The sequence below is a fragment of the Nycticebus coucang genome, chromosome 20 (assembly GCF_027406575.1).
Source record: "Nycticebus coucang isolate mNycCou1 chromosome 20, mNycCou1.pri, whole genome shotgun sequence".
Taxonomy (NCBI): domain Eukaryota; kingdom Metazoa; phylum Chordata; class Mammalia; order Primates; family Lorisidae; genus Nycticebus; species Nycticebus coucang.
The window spans coordinates 44260391-44276441 of NC_069799.1; the positions used below are offsets into that span (position 1 = coordinate 44260391).

At 36.4% G+C, this 16051-nt stretch overlaps 1 protein-coding gene across 14 annotated transcripts in view; it reads right to left on the minus strand.

The window, feature by feature from the left end:
* The window catches only part of ZEB1 (zinc finger E-box binding homeobox 1), a 206474-nt gene that overhangs the window by 31522 nt on the left and 158901 nt on the right, over window positions 1-16051 (minus strand). For 8 of the 14 annotated variants that reach the window (XM_053572697.1, XM_053572702.1, XM_053572708.1 and 5 more), the window contains one exon: window positions 10290-10352. The exons of 1 other annotated variant lie outside the window; for it this stretch is intronic. In XM_053572697.1, coding sequence (XP_053428672.1) covers window positions 10290-10352 — 63 coding nt within the window. The remainder of the gene's footprint in view (window positions 1-10289; window positions 10353-16051) is intronic. 5 more of the 14 variants (XM_053572698.1, XM_053572710.1, XM_053572706.1 and 2 more) reach the window with 1 other exon arrangement.

The following is a 16051-nucleotide window of genomic DNA, read 5'->3' on the forward strand; positions in this document are numbered from 1 at the left end:
ACTGCAGGTCACCTCTGCTGAGGCAAGCTGCAACTCCAAGGAAGCAAATTTCAGGTACAAAACTCATCCCAACGGAAAAGTGTCCATCCCCTCCCCCAAGAGAGTTTTTCTTTCTTTCTTTTTTTTTTTTGCTCACTGTAGGTTTTCTACAGGCGAGTGGGGAACTGAGAACCTCTCGTCTCACCCTTGGGAGAGAGTTGCAGGAAGTGGGGACTACTTCTCCAGAAGGACCCTGCTGTGACCCTGTGCACTCTCTTCCCAGGCATGAAAGTTGAACTAACATTTTCCCTGCCTCCCCACCTCGCCTGATGGTCCAGAAGCCTAAACTTTGCAGAGACTGGAATATCTGTGGTTCATTGCCAGGTCCGGGCACTGCAAAGGCTGTGGTAGAAAAGATGCACTATTAACAGTGAGCCCAGCCGTAGGGCAGACAAAGGTAGGGAGGCTGTGGGGCTTGGCTCTGGGAAAGTGCAAACCATCTGTGGGAGGAGGCTTGTGAGCCCAGCCTGAGCCTTGTGTCCCACACTGCCCTGCCAGAGCTGTGTGCCCCGTGCCCTGCCCAGCCACAGCCAATCTCGGCACACCCTCCCTGCTGCTGGAGCCATGCACTCCATCCTCTAAGAGCCACTACAGCCATCTCCTTGGCGTGGAAGCTGCCTGGGAGCTGTGTAGGGACACCTCCCATGAAGATTCAGCAACAGTAGAGCAATCCCACTGGGGTCTAATCTTGGAGAGACACCTCCCCAACTCTGAGGACTGCCAGAGGAAGCCAGACCTCGCTCTATAGAGATACCAGTGCTGCAGAGGGGCTGGGGCAAAGGTGTGGTGGCTGAGGGAGAAAATCATTTGCTGTCTTGTTATCCGGACTGAACTCAGGTGGAACACTCCCTAGTTGCCATTGAGTACCTGACGCAGGCAAACCTTTAACTCCCCCAGCCAGCAGGTGGCAGAGGGTGGTGGCCGTGCTGAGGGGGCATTGACTTTCCTTTGATTCTGTCAGGCACAAAGCCCTGGCACATCTGCTTATTGGAGGGAGCAGGACCACAACCACGTGGGGTTACCAGTGACTGGCATGAAAGAGGTGCAAGGGGCGGAAAGAGATACTAGCCCCCTGGTCCAACTCTGCTATTTGGCAGGCCTTTCTGACTCCACAGAGCACTAGAGCGAGCCACATTTGAGTAGCCAGTAGACCTCTGCTGTCTAGTTGCTGGAGACCTTTTGAACTCCCCCACTTGAGAGTTGGTACTGACTGGGTCAATTGGTTTGGAACTCCTAACCTGGGCCAATCACTCAAGGACCCTCTCGGGTGGTACCCTGGTTGTGTGGCAATGGGAAGGGTTGATTATCCTTTTCCAGTTGTTTCCCATGCCAGGGTGGGTGTCTTAGTTGCTTGAATTTCTCCACAGCTGAGACTTCAACCCAGAGTCACTGATCCACTAGGATCAGACAAAGACCAGCTGAATTAAGACAGAGCCACCTAACCCCACCACACCAAGTAGGTCCCCAGAGCCTCAGACTATAATACTATACAGGTCACTTGCAAAGCTGCAGGGGAAAAAGCTACAGTCACCAGTCCCGGATCCTTGGCAAAGGGCCAGTTAACCACAACTACAGGAGTCCCCAATCCAATTTTACCTTACCTGCCCACCTAGTCAAATGGTGAAAAACAATCATGGGGTGGAATCAGCAGAAAAACTCTGCCAATATGAATTATCAGAGTAGATCAACTCCCCCAAGAAATGACAAAACAGGCACACCAGACGATCCCATTCATAAACAAATGGCTGAGATGTTAGAAATCAACTTCAGAATTCAGATAGCAAATAAGATCAACAGAATTGAGGTAAATACAGGTGAAACTTACTAAATGCAGATACAAATGTCTTCATACAATAACTAAGAAAATGCCATGAAGGCTATATTAAACAGTTTGATGAAAATATTTCAGATTGTATATGAAACTAGCACATTGTACCCCTTGATTGCACTAATGTACACAGCTATGATTTAATTAAAAAAAAATGGAGGTAAAGATGGAATTAGAATTTCAAGGAGTAATTCAAAAATTGTCTCAAGAATTCAATGAATTCAAAGACAAAATCATCAAAGATTTTGACACATTGAGGCAAGAACTTGCAGCCCTCAAAGATCTGAGAAATATAGTAGAATCCTTCAGTAACAGAATGGAGAAGGCAGAAGAAAGGATCTCTGACATTGAAGACAAAGCTTTTGAACGCTTCCAAGTGCTCAAAGAGGAAGAGAAGTGGAGAGCAAAAATGGATCATTCCTTGAGAGAACTGTGGGACTACTCCAAAAGAGCAAACATTTGCCTTATAGGAATCCATGAAGGAGAAGAGGTTGCTTCGAAAGGTCCAGATGGTCTACTCCAAGAGATAATAGAGGAGAATTTCCCAAACATGGCAAGAGATTCTGAAATCCAGATAGCAGAAAGTTTTAGAATCCCAGCACGACTCAATCCAAATAAAACATCTCCTAGACACATTATAATTAACTTCACCAAAATTAATATGAAGGAGAAAATTCTGCAAGCAGCCTGATTTAAGAAAACCATAACCTACAAGGGGAAGAAGAATAGACTACAGATTTCTCTGCTGAAACTCTTCAAGTTAAAAGAGGATGGTCATCAACCTTTAACCTTCTAAAACAAAGTAACTTTCAACCCAGGATCCTGTATCCAGATAAACTGAGTTTCATTTATGATGGAGAAATTAAATACTTTAATGACGTTCACATGTTGAAGAAATTTGCCATAACCAAACCAGCTCTCCAGGATATTCTCAGACCTATCCTCCACAATGACAAGCACAATGTTCTACCACCAAAGTAAACTCACTCAGAAACTTTTGATCAAACTTTAACTTCTGCAGTGGAGAAAGGATTAAAAGTGTCCACCGGACTTCTGAAAAACTCGATACCCAAAATACTACCAGGCTTATCAATACTCTCAAATTAATGTAAATGGCTTAAATTTTCCTCTAAAGAGACACAGGTTGGCTGATACAAAAACTCAGACCAGATATCTGCTGCATACAAGAATCTCATCTTACTTTAAAAGATAAATATAGACTCAGGGTGAAGGGATGGTCATCTATATTTCAGGCAAATGGAAATCAGAAAAAACCAGGTTTTGCAATTTTATTCGCAGATACAATAGGCTTTAAACCAACAAAAGTAAGGAAAGATAAGGATGGTCATTTCATATTTGTTAAGGGCAACACTCAACATGATGAGATTTCAATTATTAACATCTATGCACCCAAACAGAATGCACCTCAATTTATAAGACAGACTCTCACTGACATGAGCACTGACATGATTTCTTCCAGCACCAAAACAGTCGGAGATTTTAAAACCCCTTTAGCAGTGTTGGATAGATCCTCCAATAAGAAACTAAGCAAAGAAATTTTAGACTTAAACTTAACCATTCAACAACTGGATTTAACAGACATCTACAGAGCATTTCGTCCTAACAAAACTGAATACACATTATTCTTATCAGCCCATGGAATATCCTCCAAAATTGATCACATCTTAGGTCACAAGTCTAACCTCAGTAAATTTAAAAGAACAGAAATTATTCCTTGTATTTTCTCGGACCATCATGGAATAAAAGTTGAACTCAGTTAACAACAGGAATCTGCATACTCACACAAAAACATAGAAACTAACCTCACACTGAATGATAGCTGGGTCATAGATGAGATTAAGAAGGAAATTACCAAATTTTTGGAACAAAATGATAATGAAGACATGAATTACCAGAACCTCTGGGATACCGCAAAGGCAGTCCTAAGAGGGAAATTTATAACATTCCAAGCCTTCTTCAAAAGAATGGAAAGAGAGGAAGTCAATAACTTAATGGGAAATCTCAAACAACTGGAAAAGGAAGAACATTCCAACCCCAAACCCAGCAGAAGAAATAACTAACATTAGAGGAAAAATAAATGAAATTGAAAACAAAAAAATTATACAACAGATCAAAAAGTTGGTTTTTTGAAAAGGTCAATGAAATAGATAAACCTTTGGCTATCCTAAACAGAAATAAAAGAGTAAAATCCTTAATTTCATCAATCAGAAATGATAAAGGCCAAATAACAACAGACTCCTCAGAAATTCAAAAAATCCTTAATGAATATTACAAAAAGCTCTATTGTCAGAAGTATGAAAATCTGAAGGAAATAGACCAATACTTGGAAACACGCCCCCTTCCTAGGCTTACCCAGAAAGAAGTGGAAATGTTGAACAAGCCTATATCAAGTTCTGAAATAGCATCAACTATAAGAAATCTCCCCAAAAAGAAAAGCCTGGGACCAGATGGGTTCACATCAGAATTCAATCAAACTTTTGAAGAGGAACTAGTACTTATATTACTTAACCTTTTCCAAAACATAGAAAAAGAAGGAATACTTCCCACCAAATTCTATGAAGCAAATATAACCCTGATCCCCAAACCAGGAAAAGACCCAACAAGAAAAAAAAAAATATAGACCAATATCTCTAATAAATATTGCATAAAAATATTCAATAAGATCCTAGCAAACAGAATCCAGCAACACATCAAACAAATTATACATCATGACCAGGTAGGTTTCACCCCAGGGTCCCAAGGATGGTTCAATATATGTAAATCTATAAATATGATATATCGCATAAACAAAATAAAAACAAAGACCATATGATTCTCTCAATTGATGCAGAAAAAGCTTTTGATAATATCCAGCATCCTTTCTTGATTAGAATGCTTAAGAAAACAGGGATAGAAGGAACATTTCTTAAACTGATAGAGGCTATCTACAGCAAACTCACAGCCAATATCATGTTGAATGGAGTAAATTGAAATCATTTCCACTCAGATGAGGAACCAGGCAAGGTTGCCCACTGTCTCTACTGCTTTTTAACATTGTAAAGGAAGTCTTAGCCATTGCAATCAGGCAAGAGAAGGTAATCGAGGGTATCCAAATAGGATCAGAGGAGATCAAACTGTCACTCTTCACAGATAATATGATTGTATTATGTGGAAAACCTTAGGGACTCAATTACAAAAATCCTAGAAGTGATCAAGGAATACAGCAGCGTCTCAGGATACAAAATCACTACTCAAAAATCTGTAGCCTTTATATATACCAACAATAATCAAGGTGAAAAAACAATCAAGGACTCTATTCCATTTTCAATAGTGCCAAAGAAGATGAAATATCTGGCAGTGTACCTAACAAAGGACGTGAAAGATCTTTATAAAGAGAACTATGAAATTCTGAGAAAAGAAATAGCTGAAGATGTTAATAAATGGAAAAATATACCATGCTCATGGCTGGGAAGAATCAACATTGTTAAAACGTCCATACTTACCAAAGAAATCTATAGATTTAATGCAATCCCTTTAAAGCACCTCTGTCATACTTTAAAGATCTAGAAAAATTAGTACTTTGTTTTATATGGAAACAGAAAAAACCTTGAATAGCTAAGACATTACTCAGAAATAAAAACAAATCAGGAGGAATCACGCTACCAGACTTCAGACTATACTATATAGTGATCAAAACAGCATGGTACTGGCACAAAAATAGAGAGGTAGATGTATGGAACAGAATTGAAAACCAAGAGACAAACCCAGAAACTTATCATTATTTGATCTTTGATAAGCCTATCAAAAATATAAATGGGGGAAAGATTTCCTATTTGACAAATGGTGCTGGGTGAATTGACTGGTGACTTGTAGAAGACTAAAATTGGACCCACATCTTTCTCCTCTAACAAAAATTGACTCTCACTGGTTAAAGGACTTAAACTTAAGACATGAAACTATAAAAATTCTTCGAGACAGTGCAGGGGAAATGCTTGAAAAAATTGGCTTGGGAGAATACTTTATGAGGAAGACACCCCGGGCAATTGAAGCAACATCAAAAATATATTACTGGAATCTGATCAAACTAAAAAGCTTCTGCACTGTGATCCCATTTCATTGTTGGCAAGAGACATAAACAGAAGCTTCTCTGAAAAAGACAGGTGCATGGTCTACAGACACATGAAAAAATGCTCATCATCTTTAATCATCAGAGAAATACAAACCAAAACCACTTTGAGATATCATCTAACTCCAGTTAGAGTAGCTCACATCACAAAATCCCAAAACTACAGATGTTGGTGTGGATGTGGAGAAAAGGGAACACTTCTGCACTACTGATGGGAATGCAAGCTAGTATGTTCCTTTTGGAAAGAAGTTTGGAGAACACTCAGGGATCTAAATGTAGACTTGCTGTTTGATCCTGCAATTCCTCTACTAGGTGTATATCCAAAAGACCAAAAATCACTTGGCAACGAAGATATTTGTACCAGACTGTTCACTGCAGCTCAATTCATAATTGCCAAGTCATTGAAGAAGCCCAAGTACCCATCAATCCATGAATGGATTAATACATACACCATGGAATACTACGCAGCATTAAAAAAAGATGGAGACTTTATCTGTCTTATGTTTACATGGATGGAGGTATCTCAGGAATGGAAAAAAAATATCCAATGTACTCAGTAGTACTATGAAACCAATTTTAATCACTCACACTTTTATATAGAAGATGTATCACAACTATAGCCCAGGATGAAGGAGGGAAGGGGAGAGGGATGGGAAGGGAGAGGGTGGTTTGATAGAGGGAGGGTTAATGGTGGGATCACACCTATGGAGCATATTGCAAAAGGTACAAGTCAAATCTATCAAGTATAGAACACAAATGTCTTAACACTGTGATTAAGTAAACAAGTTGAAAGCTATGTTAATTAGTAGGCTGTAAGCACTCAAATTTGTACAAATAATCAACACACTGAATCCCACAAAGGCATAAATGTATTCATGAAGTATGACTTAATAAAAAAAAAATTGAAAAAGTATTTTTCAATCAAATTATTAGCTGATAGGGCATTAATAATCAAATTAGCTAACAGGACAGTAACAATCAAATTGTTAGCTAATAGCACATTAAAATATTTTTATCGATAACCATAATTATTGGCACATAATTCTGAAGATATATAAAAATCTGAGTAAATCAGTTATAACAAATATATTTCACCTATTTATTTGTGAATAAGGTTACCTAATGCTAAACAAAAAAGAAAGAGATTTAATGCTAAATACTTTTCCTTCTAGAAGTAAGTACTACTTAGCTACTGTATGAGAAATTTATGAGTTTACATACATGTTATCATATAAATTTTACAATACTATAAAATTTACATACTTTACATACTATAAAATTTAGATGATAATCAGTTTATATACCATAAAATTTAGATGATAATAACAGTACCTCTTAGGGTTGTTGTGAGGTTAAATTAATACAGTGATGTGCTTACTATTAGTATGTACATGGCTCATGGGAAGTACTACGTAATTGTTGGCTAATTTCCTTAAAGCAGTCTTACAAGGTGAACATTATGATTTTTTTTTTTTTTTAGCTTTCGCCTCATTTACTTGATTATTTTGTTAAGACATTTATGTTCTACACTTGACAGATTCGACTTGTACCCTTGCAATACACTCCATAGGTGTGGTCCCACCTTTCACCCTCCCTCTATCAAACCTTCCCCCCCATCCATTTCTCTATGATTTCACAATTAAAAATTTTCTCAATAAAAAAATTACAGTCAGAAAAGGTAGACTGCTTTTCCAAGACTGCAAAAAAATTACTACTATTAGAATAGACAATTTGTGTTAGGTGTCTGATATCAAATTCTGGGCCCTTTCCATGTATACTGTGTTCATGAGTCCCTATTTACACAGCTCAACTTAAAGCTAGGAGCAGAAACTCTGCAGGTTTGCCCATAAAATTTAAAATGGTAAAAAATTCACACTGTGAGAAGCCTAAGTGTAAAGAGAATTTCTTGGTCTTAAGATGATAACTTATGTATTTAAGTATTAGGAAGATGAGCAAATACATAGAAACATAAATGATAATTTAGTTTCCTTTAGACATGACAAAAATCGGAACAGACTGTCAAAGTATACAATCATAGGACTATAAATACAAATTAGAGAGAGCAAACATTTAATATAAAGACTAAATATTTTTTATTTTAGCCATCTATATAGTTTTTCTACCCAGAATAAAGTATCTTCAGGTTTCTCCTATTTTTTTTTTTTTTTTGCAGTTTTTTTTGGCCAGGGCTGGGTTTGAACCCACCACCTCCGGCATATGGGGCCGGCACCTTACCCCTTTGAGCCACAGGCACCGCCCAGGTTTCTCCTATTTTTAATCCTCTGTTATTGAAACTTTGTAAAACTATTAACTATATTAACTATATAAGCAACAAAAAAGGGAAGAAGGAATGCTTTGGGTGTTCTGTTCACTCTCTGAAGACTTAGCTCAGATTACTGTTCTCTGAACTTCATGAATTGTAAAAGGAAGTCAGCTACAGAAAAGATCTGACATAGTTCCGAACTAATGATGGTGAAATTTGTATAATGTTTTTGCTTAATTTGTCAGCACATTATTCCCTAGAAGGCAAGAAAGTAAAAACAAAAAAAAAGGGAAAACATAATTTCAAAGTTTAACTGCTCAAAAGTTTGATTTCTATCTCTCTTTCTTTAAAGCTACAGTTATTGAAGGTTTGTTAAATGTTTGCCTACTCCTAACTCCCTGTGCTCCTGGGAAATAAGGTAGCAGGGGGTCATCTTCCTGCGGGTGGGAAGACTTTACATTTCAGCAGCCACTTCGGTTAATACAGCTTACTTAGCCTTCTATATATGACCTTTTGGAGGAAATTTACATACTACTCAGTACTTCAAACTGAAAGAATTTGTTTTTATGAACAACAACAAACTGTCAGATGAAATACTGTAAAGTTGGAACTATGAAATCTTTTTATAAGTGTTTTGCTTAGAAGCAAATGGTTTTCTTGCTACTCTGGTAATATGTTTTTAAGTCATCTAAGTTTAACATTAGTTAAAAGAGTAATAAATAGTATTCTTTTGTTTTCATTAACACTACTATTTTACGAACAACAAATGTCCAGTTCAAATATTTTATTGCATGACAAATATTTGATAACAAGCATATCTGAATACATTATTCATGCAAGTTATATACAACAAAGTTAGTGACAGAATATAAAATCTTAGGTGACAAGCACCACAACTTACCACATAGTCCATTATTATTTAATTAATTTGAAATTTACCTTTAATAATAGCATAAACATTTACTCTGCTTTATGGACTGGCTGACAAATATGAGTGTACTAATGTTTCTATTACAGATGAAAATCTATTCTTGATATTTATTATCAATGAGCCACCCTCATCTTACATAAATGAAATTTATAAGCTTTTATAGAATATTCCTAAAATGTACTAAAAGATAAAAAAAATCTATAAATGTTAAACCACAGAAAAAGAAAAAGAAAATGTAATTAAAATATGATAGAAATATCTAATTATGGTTGAATATACAACATACAGTTATACTATTTTTAAGTACAACATTTTGAGGAAGTGTTTTAATAATTTGGAATTAATTTTTAAAGTTCACATTCTAATATTTCTAGCTGATTTAGGGGACACAATAAAAAGTGGCTGGTATTATCATACATAAGATCTGATTTAAATTTTCCACTTACTCTTTTGCTTCTTAAATCTGATCTGAATCCATTACAGAGGAATAGCCTTAAGTCTCAGGGAGTATGTACTTTTAGTCACCTAGAAGCAAATTTCCTTGTTTACTACAATTCAAGTTCATTTTGGCCTTTTTCAATCACAGAAATTACAAGAAAAAATTGATTCTCTTGTTTGCTGTGACATGTTCACTCAATTCATCAATATTCATGATTCTCATCTGATTTATAGATAACCCATGACACCTGCTTATTCTTTTTTCTTCTGCTTTCTGTCTTGTGGGCAATTCAAAGCAGACTCTGATAACTAATAATGAAATGTGAAATAGTTAGATTTCCATTTCTCTAACTTTGGTCAAAAATTTGATAGGAGTTCAAACTGTCATTCAAACAATTACTTTTTGTATTATCTATAGATTATACTTGTCCTTGCAGAATGGAAAATCTGCTGTATTAAATAAATCTGTAAATACATTGTGTTTAAAGAATATTTAACTTCTAACTTTTTATGCAGTGCCCCATATGCCTAAGCACTTAAACATTTAAGGAGGGCAGGATAAAAGCGGAAATAGTCTAAATTCAGGACTTACAAATGCAAAGCCCAGTGACACCAAACACCTCCTTCAAAGACTACAGTACGAAAGAAAATGGCAAGAAAGTACCTGTACATCCTGCTTCATCTGCCTGAGCTTCAGGCCCCAGGATTTCTTGCCCTTCCTTTCCTGCTGAAATCAAAGAACATGGATTAAAATAGTTCTGCAATGTTCCTAACATCTAGAAAAGATCAATGTTTGAGGTGATGAATATTCCAATTACCCTGATTTGGCCATTACACAAAATGACCAAACTTTTGTAGATCAAAGTATCTCATGTACCCCCAAATATGTACAAATTATTATATATAAATGAAAACTAATGCAAATTTTAATAAAAAATTAAATGAAATAGTTCCATGTTTCACAACATTTTAACTTCTATGAATCTTGAAAGGAAACTTTCAGTACAGAGTATATTGAATTTTCATTATCTTCCCTTTATAAATACATGCATGGTAACGTATCCTGGAAAGGTAAAGCTTTTTGAAAAAGAAAAGGGGGTAGTTTTATTAAACTTCCAAAGATACCTCAAAGAAACAAAATCAGTGCAGATTTAGATATTCTAGAATTGTCCATATTTTAGGATTATAAGCAAACTCAAATTTTAGTAGTATTTTAAGAAACAGCTGTACTTTTTTCACTTCTTTTCCAAAGCAAAAATTTCTATGTTCTAAGCACTATGTTAGATACTTTATAACTTACTTCTTTTAACTTTTGGAGCAGCCCATTTTCTAAGTTGGAAAACTTGAGATTTGGAAAAGCTAAATAACTTTCTCATAGACACAGAGCTATTACGTGGTAGAAGTGAAAATGAATGCAGGTCTGTTTGGCTCCAAAGCTCACTTTCTACTATACATTTGCTTGCCTAACCAGAGTACCAGAAAACTAGAAAGCAGCTGGAATGAATGTCTTTGCCACCAAAGTAAACAGCAAAGGCACCACACTTCTTCCTTTACTTTTCCTTATTCTAACCACTGATAAATAGTAATAAATGATACAGTGATACTGCTAGACATTTTTAGATGGATGCTTATTATCCTTCTTTGCTACTTCAGTGTTTACAGTGGGATAACTTTGGTATTCTATATAGAATAGGTTCAGATCAAATATTTTGTATTATGAATGCATACTTTTAGGCAAGCAAAATGCATGTTTTATATATTCAGTATGTTTTATTTATTATAATAGTTTATTAAGATCATGTGCATATGTGAAAGGCATAAAGGAGTTTAAAACTGATTTTTCTAACTACTAGCATGTCATAATTATGTTCAGAATCCTTACATAGTCATACTAAAACGTGGTGTAGTTATCTGCACTCTAGTCAAATCCCACTGAACATGTCATACAAAATTCTTCATTCAGATTTCTCTTAGGTTTGATTGTTAAATTGAGAAATAGAGCACTAATCAAGTAAAATCTGTGCATCCCTATTAAAGCACGTATTTCTTTTAAGTGCCTTGGATTATATGGTGGAGTTATTCAGCAGGTTTTCTTTACTCATTAATTTTTATACTAGTACTTAAAGATCACTGTATTTAAAAAAGTTAATATATGCACAGGCTTCTAAAAAGTTAATATATGCACAGGCTTCTTTAGATGAACATAAAAAACACTGTCTAAGGTAGATAATGATGAGATTAACTTGTTCTGAAGTCTCATTCTATACTTACTACCAGCAGAATGACTGACAGAAATTAAAAATTCCTAGTAGTGTTTACAATGCTGTAGGATAAACACCAGTGTTCGCTGAGTGCCTGCAAACCTCTAACACTCCCCCTTTTTCCTTCTCCAGTGTACCTCCTTAAACTAAAATAAATAGTATGCCAATTGGGTAATTATATGATGGTGACATAGATGGCAGTTACTGATTATTTTGTATCAATGCCCTTTATTATCCTCAAATGAAAATCGAAACAGCCAGAGTTAAAGATGGAATATAACATTGATATTAAAGGTTAAAATGACATTTCTGAACGTTAATATCTTTTCTACTTATAATTATGATTACAGCTAATTAAAAAACTGCCATTTAGTTAAATAATTTACTCATGTTGTCATTCTCTCATCCTTGCTAGGGATAAAAATCTAGGTTCTATACACAAGTATTTCACATACTTGAGAATTTGCTCCCAAACATACTTCCTGCAATGTAAAAACTGTAAGTCACTACTCTTGCCCTCATTATTGGGTCTGGGATTTTGGTTGAACAACTAAACTATGTTGCCTGATTAAAACAGAAAATATCCTAATGCTGGCCTATAACAGGAACACACTTCTTTCCCTGCAGAAAGTGCTGCCCAGGAATAGGCTCTTTCTGCTCATCCACAGACCAGTGTGAGGGTATCCTAAGAGGGGGCTGTGCCAAATGTTTTCTAAGCAGTAGTCTCCCTCATATGTTCTAATCTTACTTTTTGTTTAGGAAATGTAACAGAATTAAAGTAATAAAATATACTCATTCATAAAACTTTTTCGACTTAATAATATCCACACAATTAACCTAAATGCAGTTTTAAAAAGAACACTAGAATGCTCTGAAGGCTTGCTGTTACTACAAAGTCTAAAGCAAATATATACATAAGAAAATGCCTGAGTAGTAACGACTTTGGTTTTTCAAATAATTGCAAAAGACAGCCTGAAAAAAAAAAAAGCCACGAAATACTACTCACCAATAAAAAGGACCAAATTACTGATACATGTAACAACTCAGATGAATCACTAAGAAATTATGAACCTAAAAAGCCAACGCAAAAGGTTACATACTATATTATTTTATTTATAAAACCTTCTTCAATAACAAAATTATGAGAATGGAGATTAGTGGTTGCTAGGGGTTAGAAATGGGGCACAGTAGAAGGAGAGAGGTGGGTGTATAAAAGGAAACTATAGACCCTTCAGTGATAGAATAGTTCTGTATACTATACTCAATACTCTGCTTGTGGTATTCTATTATAGTTTTGCAAAATATTATTACTGGAGGAAACTCACTAAGGCTACACAGAATCTCTCTGTGTTATCTGTGAAACTGTAACTGTTTATGAATTATTTGAAATCTAGACTTATCTCAAAATTAAATATTTAATAAAAAAAAAATAAGTCTGGCTAGGCCTACAGTAGCTCATGCCTGTATTCCTAGCACTCTGGGAGGCTGAGGTGGGTGGATTGCAGGCGTTCGAGACTAGCTGAGCAAGAACAAGACCTCATCTCTACTAAAAAAAATAAAATAAAATAGCTAGGTGTTGTGGTGGTGCCTGTAGTCCCAGCTACTAGGGAGGGTGAGGCAAAACAATCACTTGAACCCAGGAGTTTGAGGTTGCTCTGAGCTATGATGCCACAACATTCTAACCAGGGCAACAGAGTGAGACTCTGTCTCAAAAAAATAATAAACAAAGTCAAAGGAAAATATTGCAAATTTAGCTCTAACGAGCTATGGATTGTTCATTTTAGCCATATGATAAAATTCCTAGTAAGTAAAAATAAAGATGGAAAATGCAATTCACTTTAACTAAAAATCCAGAAGACTAGTTCAATTTCAGGATAGCATAATTCAAAATAGAGGAATGATTATTTGGCATGTGCTAGATTCTAAAACTTTCATTTTTTAAATCTGCATCAATGTGTTTCTAATAATTTCAAATGTGTTCATGGTAACATTTTTTTTTTTTTTTTTTTGAGACAGAGTCTTACTATGTTGCCCTCAGTAGAGTGTTGTGGTATCACAGCTCACAGCAACCTTTAACTCTGGGGCTTAAGCAATTCTCTTGCCTCAGCCTCCCAAGTAGCTTGGACTACAGGTGCCCACCACAATATCCAGCTATTTTTTTCTTGCAGTTGTCATTGTTGTTTTAGCTGGCCTGAGTGCTGTTCTAGCCCACCAGCCTCAGTGCATGTGGTCAGTGCCATAACCACTGTCCTATGGGTGCCGAGCCAATGGGAACATTTTATAGCAACCTCTAACAGAAGCACAGTAACTAACCGAATCTGATTTTCCTCTCCTGATTTTGTCTCCTCTTTGACACACATTCACATATGCCTTGCACATTTATACCTACACAGAGACACCCCTTGACTTACAATGGTTATGTCTTGACAAACGCATTGTAAATGAAAAATATCATATGCATTTAATAAATCTAATCTACAGAGTTTCATAGCTTTAACCTAGCATACCTAAAATACAGAACACTTACTTTAGTCTACTGTTGGGCAAAAAAGTCTAATATGAAACCTATTTTATAATGAAATGATGAGTATCTCTTGTTATTGAATGCTACCAAAAGTAAGAAACAAATGGTTGCAAGGGTCCTTAAAATACAGTTTCCACTGAATGCACATTGCTTTTGCACCATCATAAAGTCTTATGTTGAACGATGTAAGCTGGAGACCTTTTTCATGTCTTTTCTCAAATTGTTCCTGCTGCCTAGAAAACTGTTACCATCCCAACTAACTTCTACTAATCTGATTTTTTAAAGGTTAGCTCACATCTCTCTCATTCTGTAAGCCTTCTTTCTGCTATTTCCACCCTAATGTCCTTGCTAAAGCATAACCATTCATATAGCAAATGCCACCATATTACTGAATTCAAACTTAAAAGTGCTCAAACTTAATTAGGGATGAAATGTTTCACTGTGCACTTTTCCAGATAGCTTAATTTCCCTCCTCTTGTATCCTCTAGTTTATAATAACACAGAAAAGTCACAGTTAATATAATTTACAACCTCCATGAATACCTGTTAACTTAGACAAAGATATATATTTCAGTTTAAGATGGAGAAAGTCGAAACCATCCTGTATCTATCTGCTACTGAGCGCAGCTAGTAAAACCTGGGCCGAATGCATGAAACAGCTATTGGGAGATTCTGGAAGGTAAATAATAGCAGGAAGACTAGAGAAGAAAACATGCCAAGAATTCAAAGTACCTCAGGGTGATTCTTCTTACCTTTTCTTTTTTTAAACTCTGGTATCCCCTGGTCTGGGGGATACCCCAAGGCAGCCTAAAACCTTAAAGTGGGCACTTGGGGCATGGCAGAGAAAGCTCTTGGAAAAGGCCTCTAGTGTAGGCTCAAGGATCAGGAAAGAGCTCAATGAAGGGAGATATAGCCATTTTTTTTCTTTTATTCTCTTGCCCCCAGGCTCCAAGCCATTCCAAGTAGTGGTAGAAGCAACAGCAACAGCAACAGCAGAGAGCTCTGGATATACCTACAACCCTGCAGGAGGAGACCCTTCCTCTCCAGTAGGAGGAGCTGTGGCCCCAAGAGTGTGGTACAATCTTCCACTTAAGTTTTTCTCTCCTCATCTTTCTGAAGCTCTTCTTCCCACAGACATAGCTGTAGGAAGTATGCAGCAAAGTGGAGTAAATAAAGTTCCATAATTTTGACTATTGGACTAAAGAGCAGAGTCCCAGGGAACTGGAAGTACTGGGAAGATCATGAAAGGGAGAAACCTCAAGAAAGGAGCCCCATAAAGTTGTTTATGAAGTCCTGGATTTATGTCCAAACTTCTCATGTATGAACGAGATCACAGACTTTGGAAACCCAAGTAGGGGATATACAACCACCCATGTCCCAGATGAGCCACTGGGTGGTACACAACGGACAGATCTGGATAGCATTTCAAGGGCGTTGAAAACCAAACCGATTATGGAACCATGATCTCAGAAAATCAGTTGGAATTTATAGTCTGACTATAACTAGATAAGTCGCCTGCTGAACCAAAATATAAAAGTTCTTTACAGGATATAAATAAGACCAAGAGTCTACTAACATAAATGCCAATATGTCCAGAATACAAACCCAAGTTACTTAGTTTATAAAGAACCAGGTCTTGCA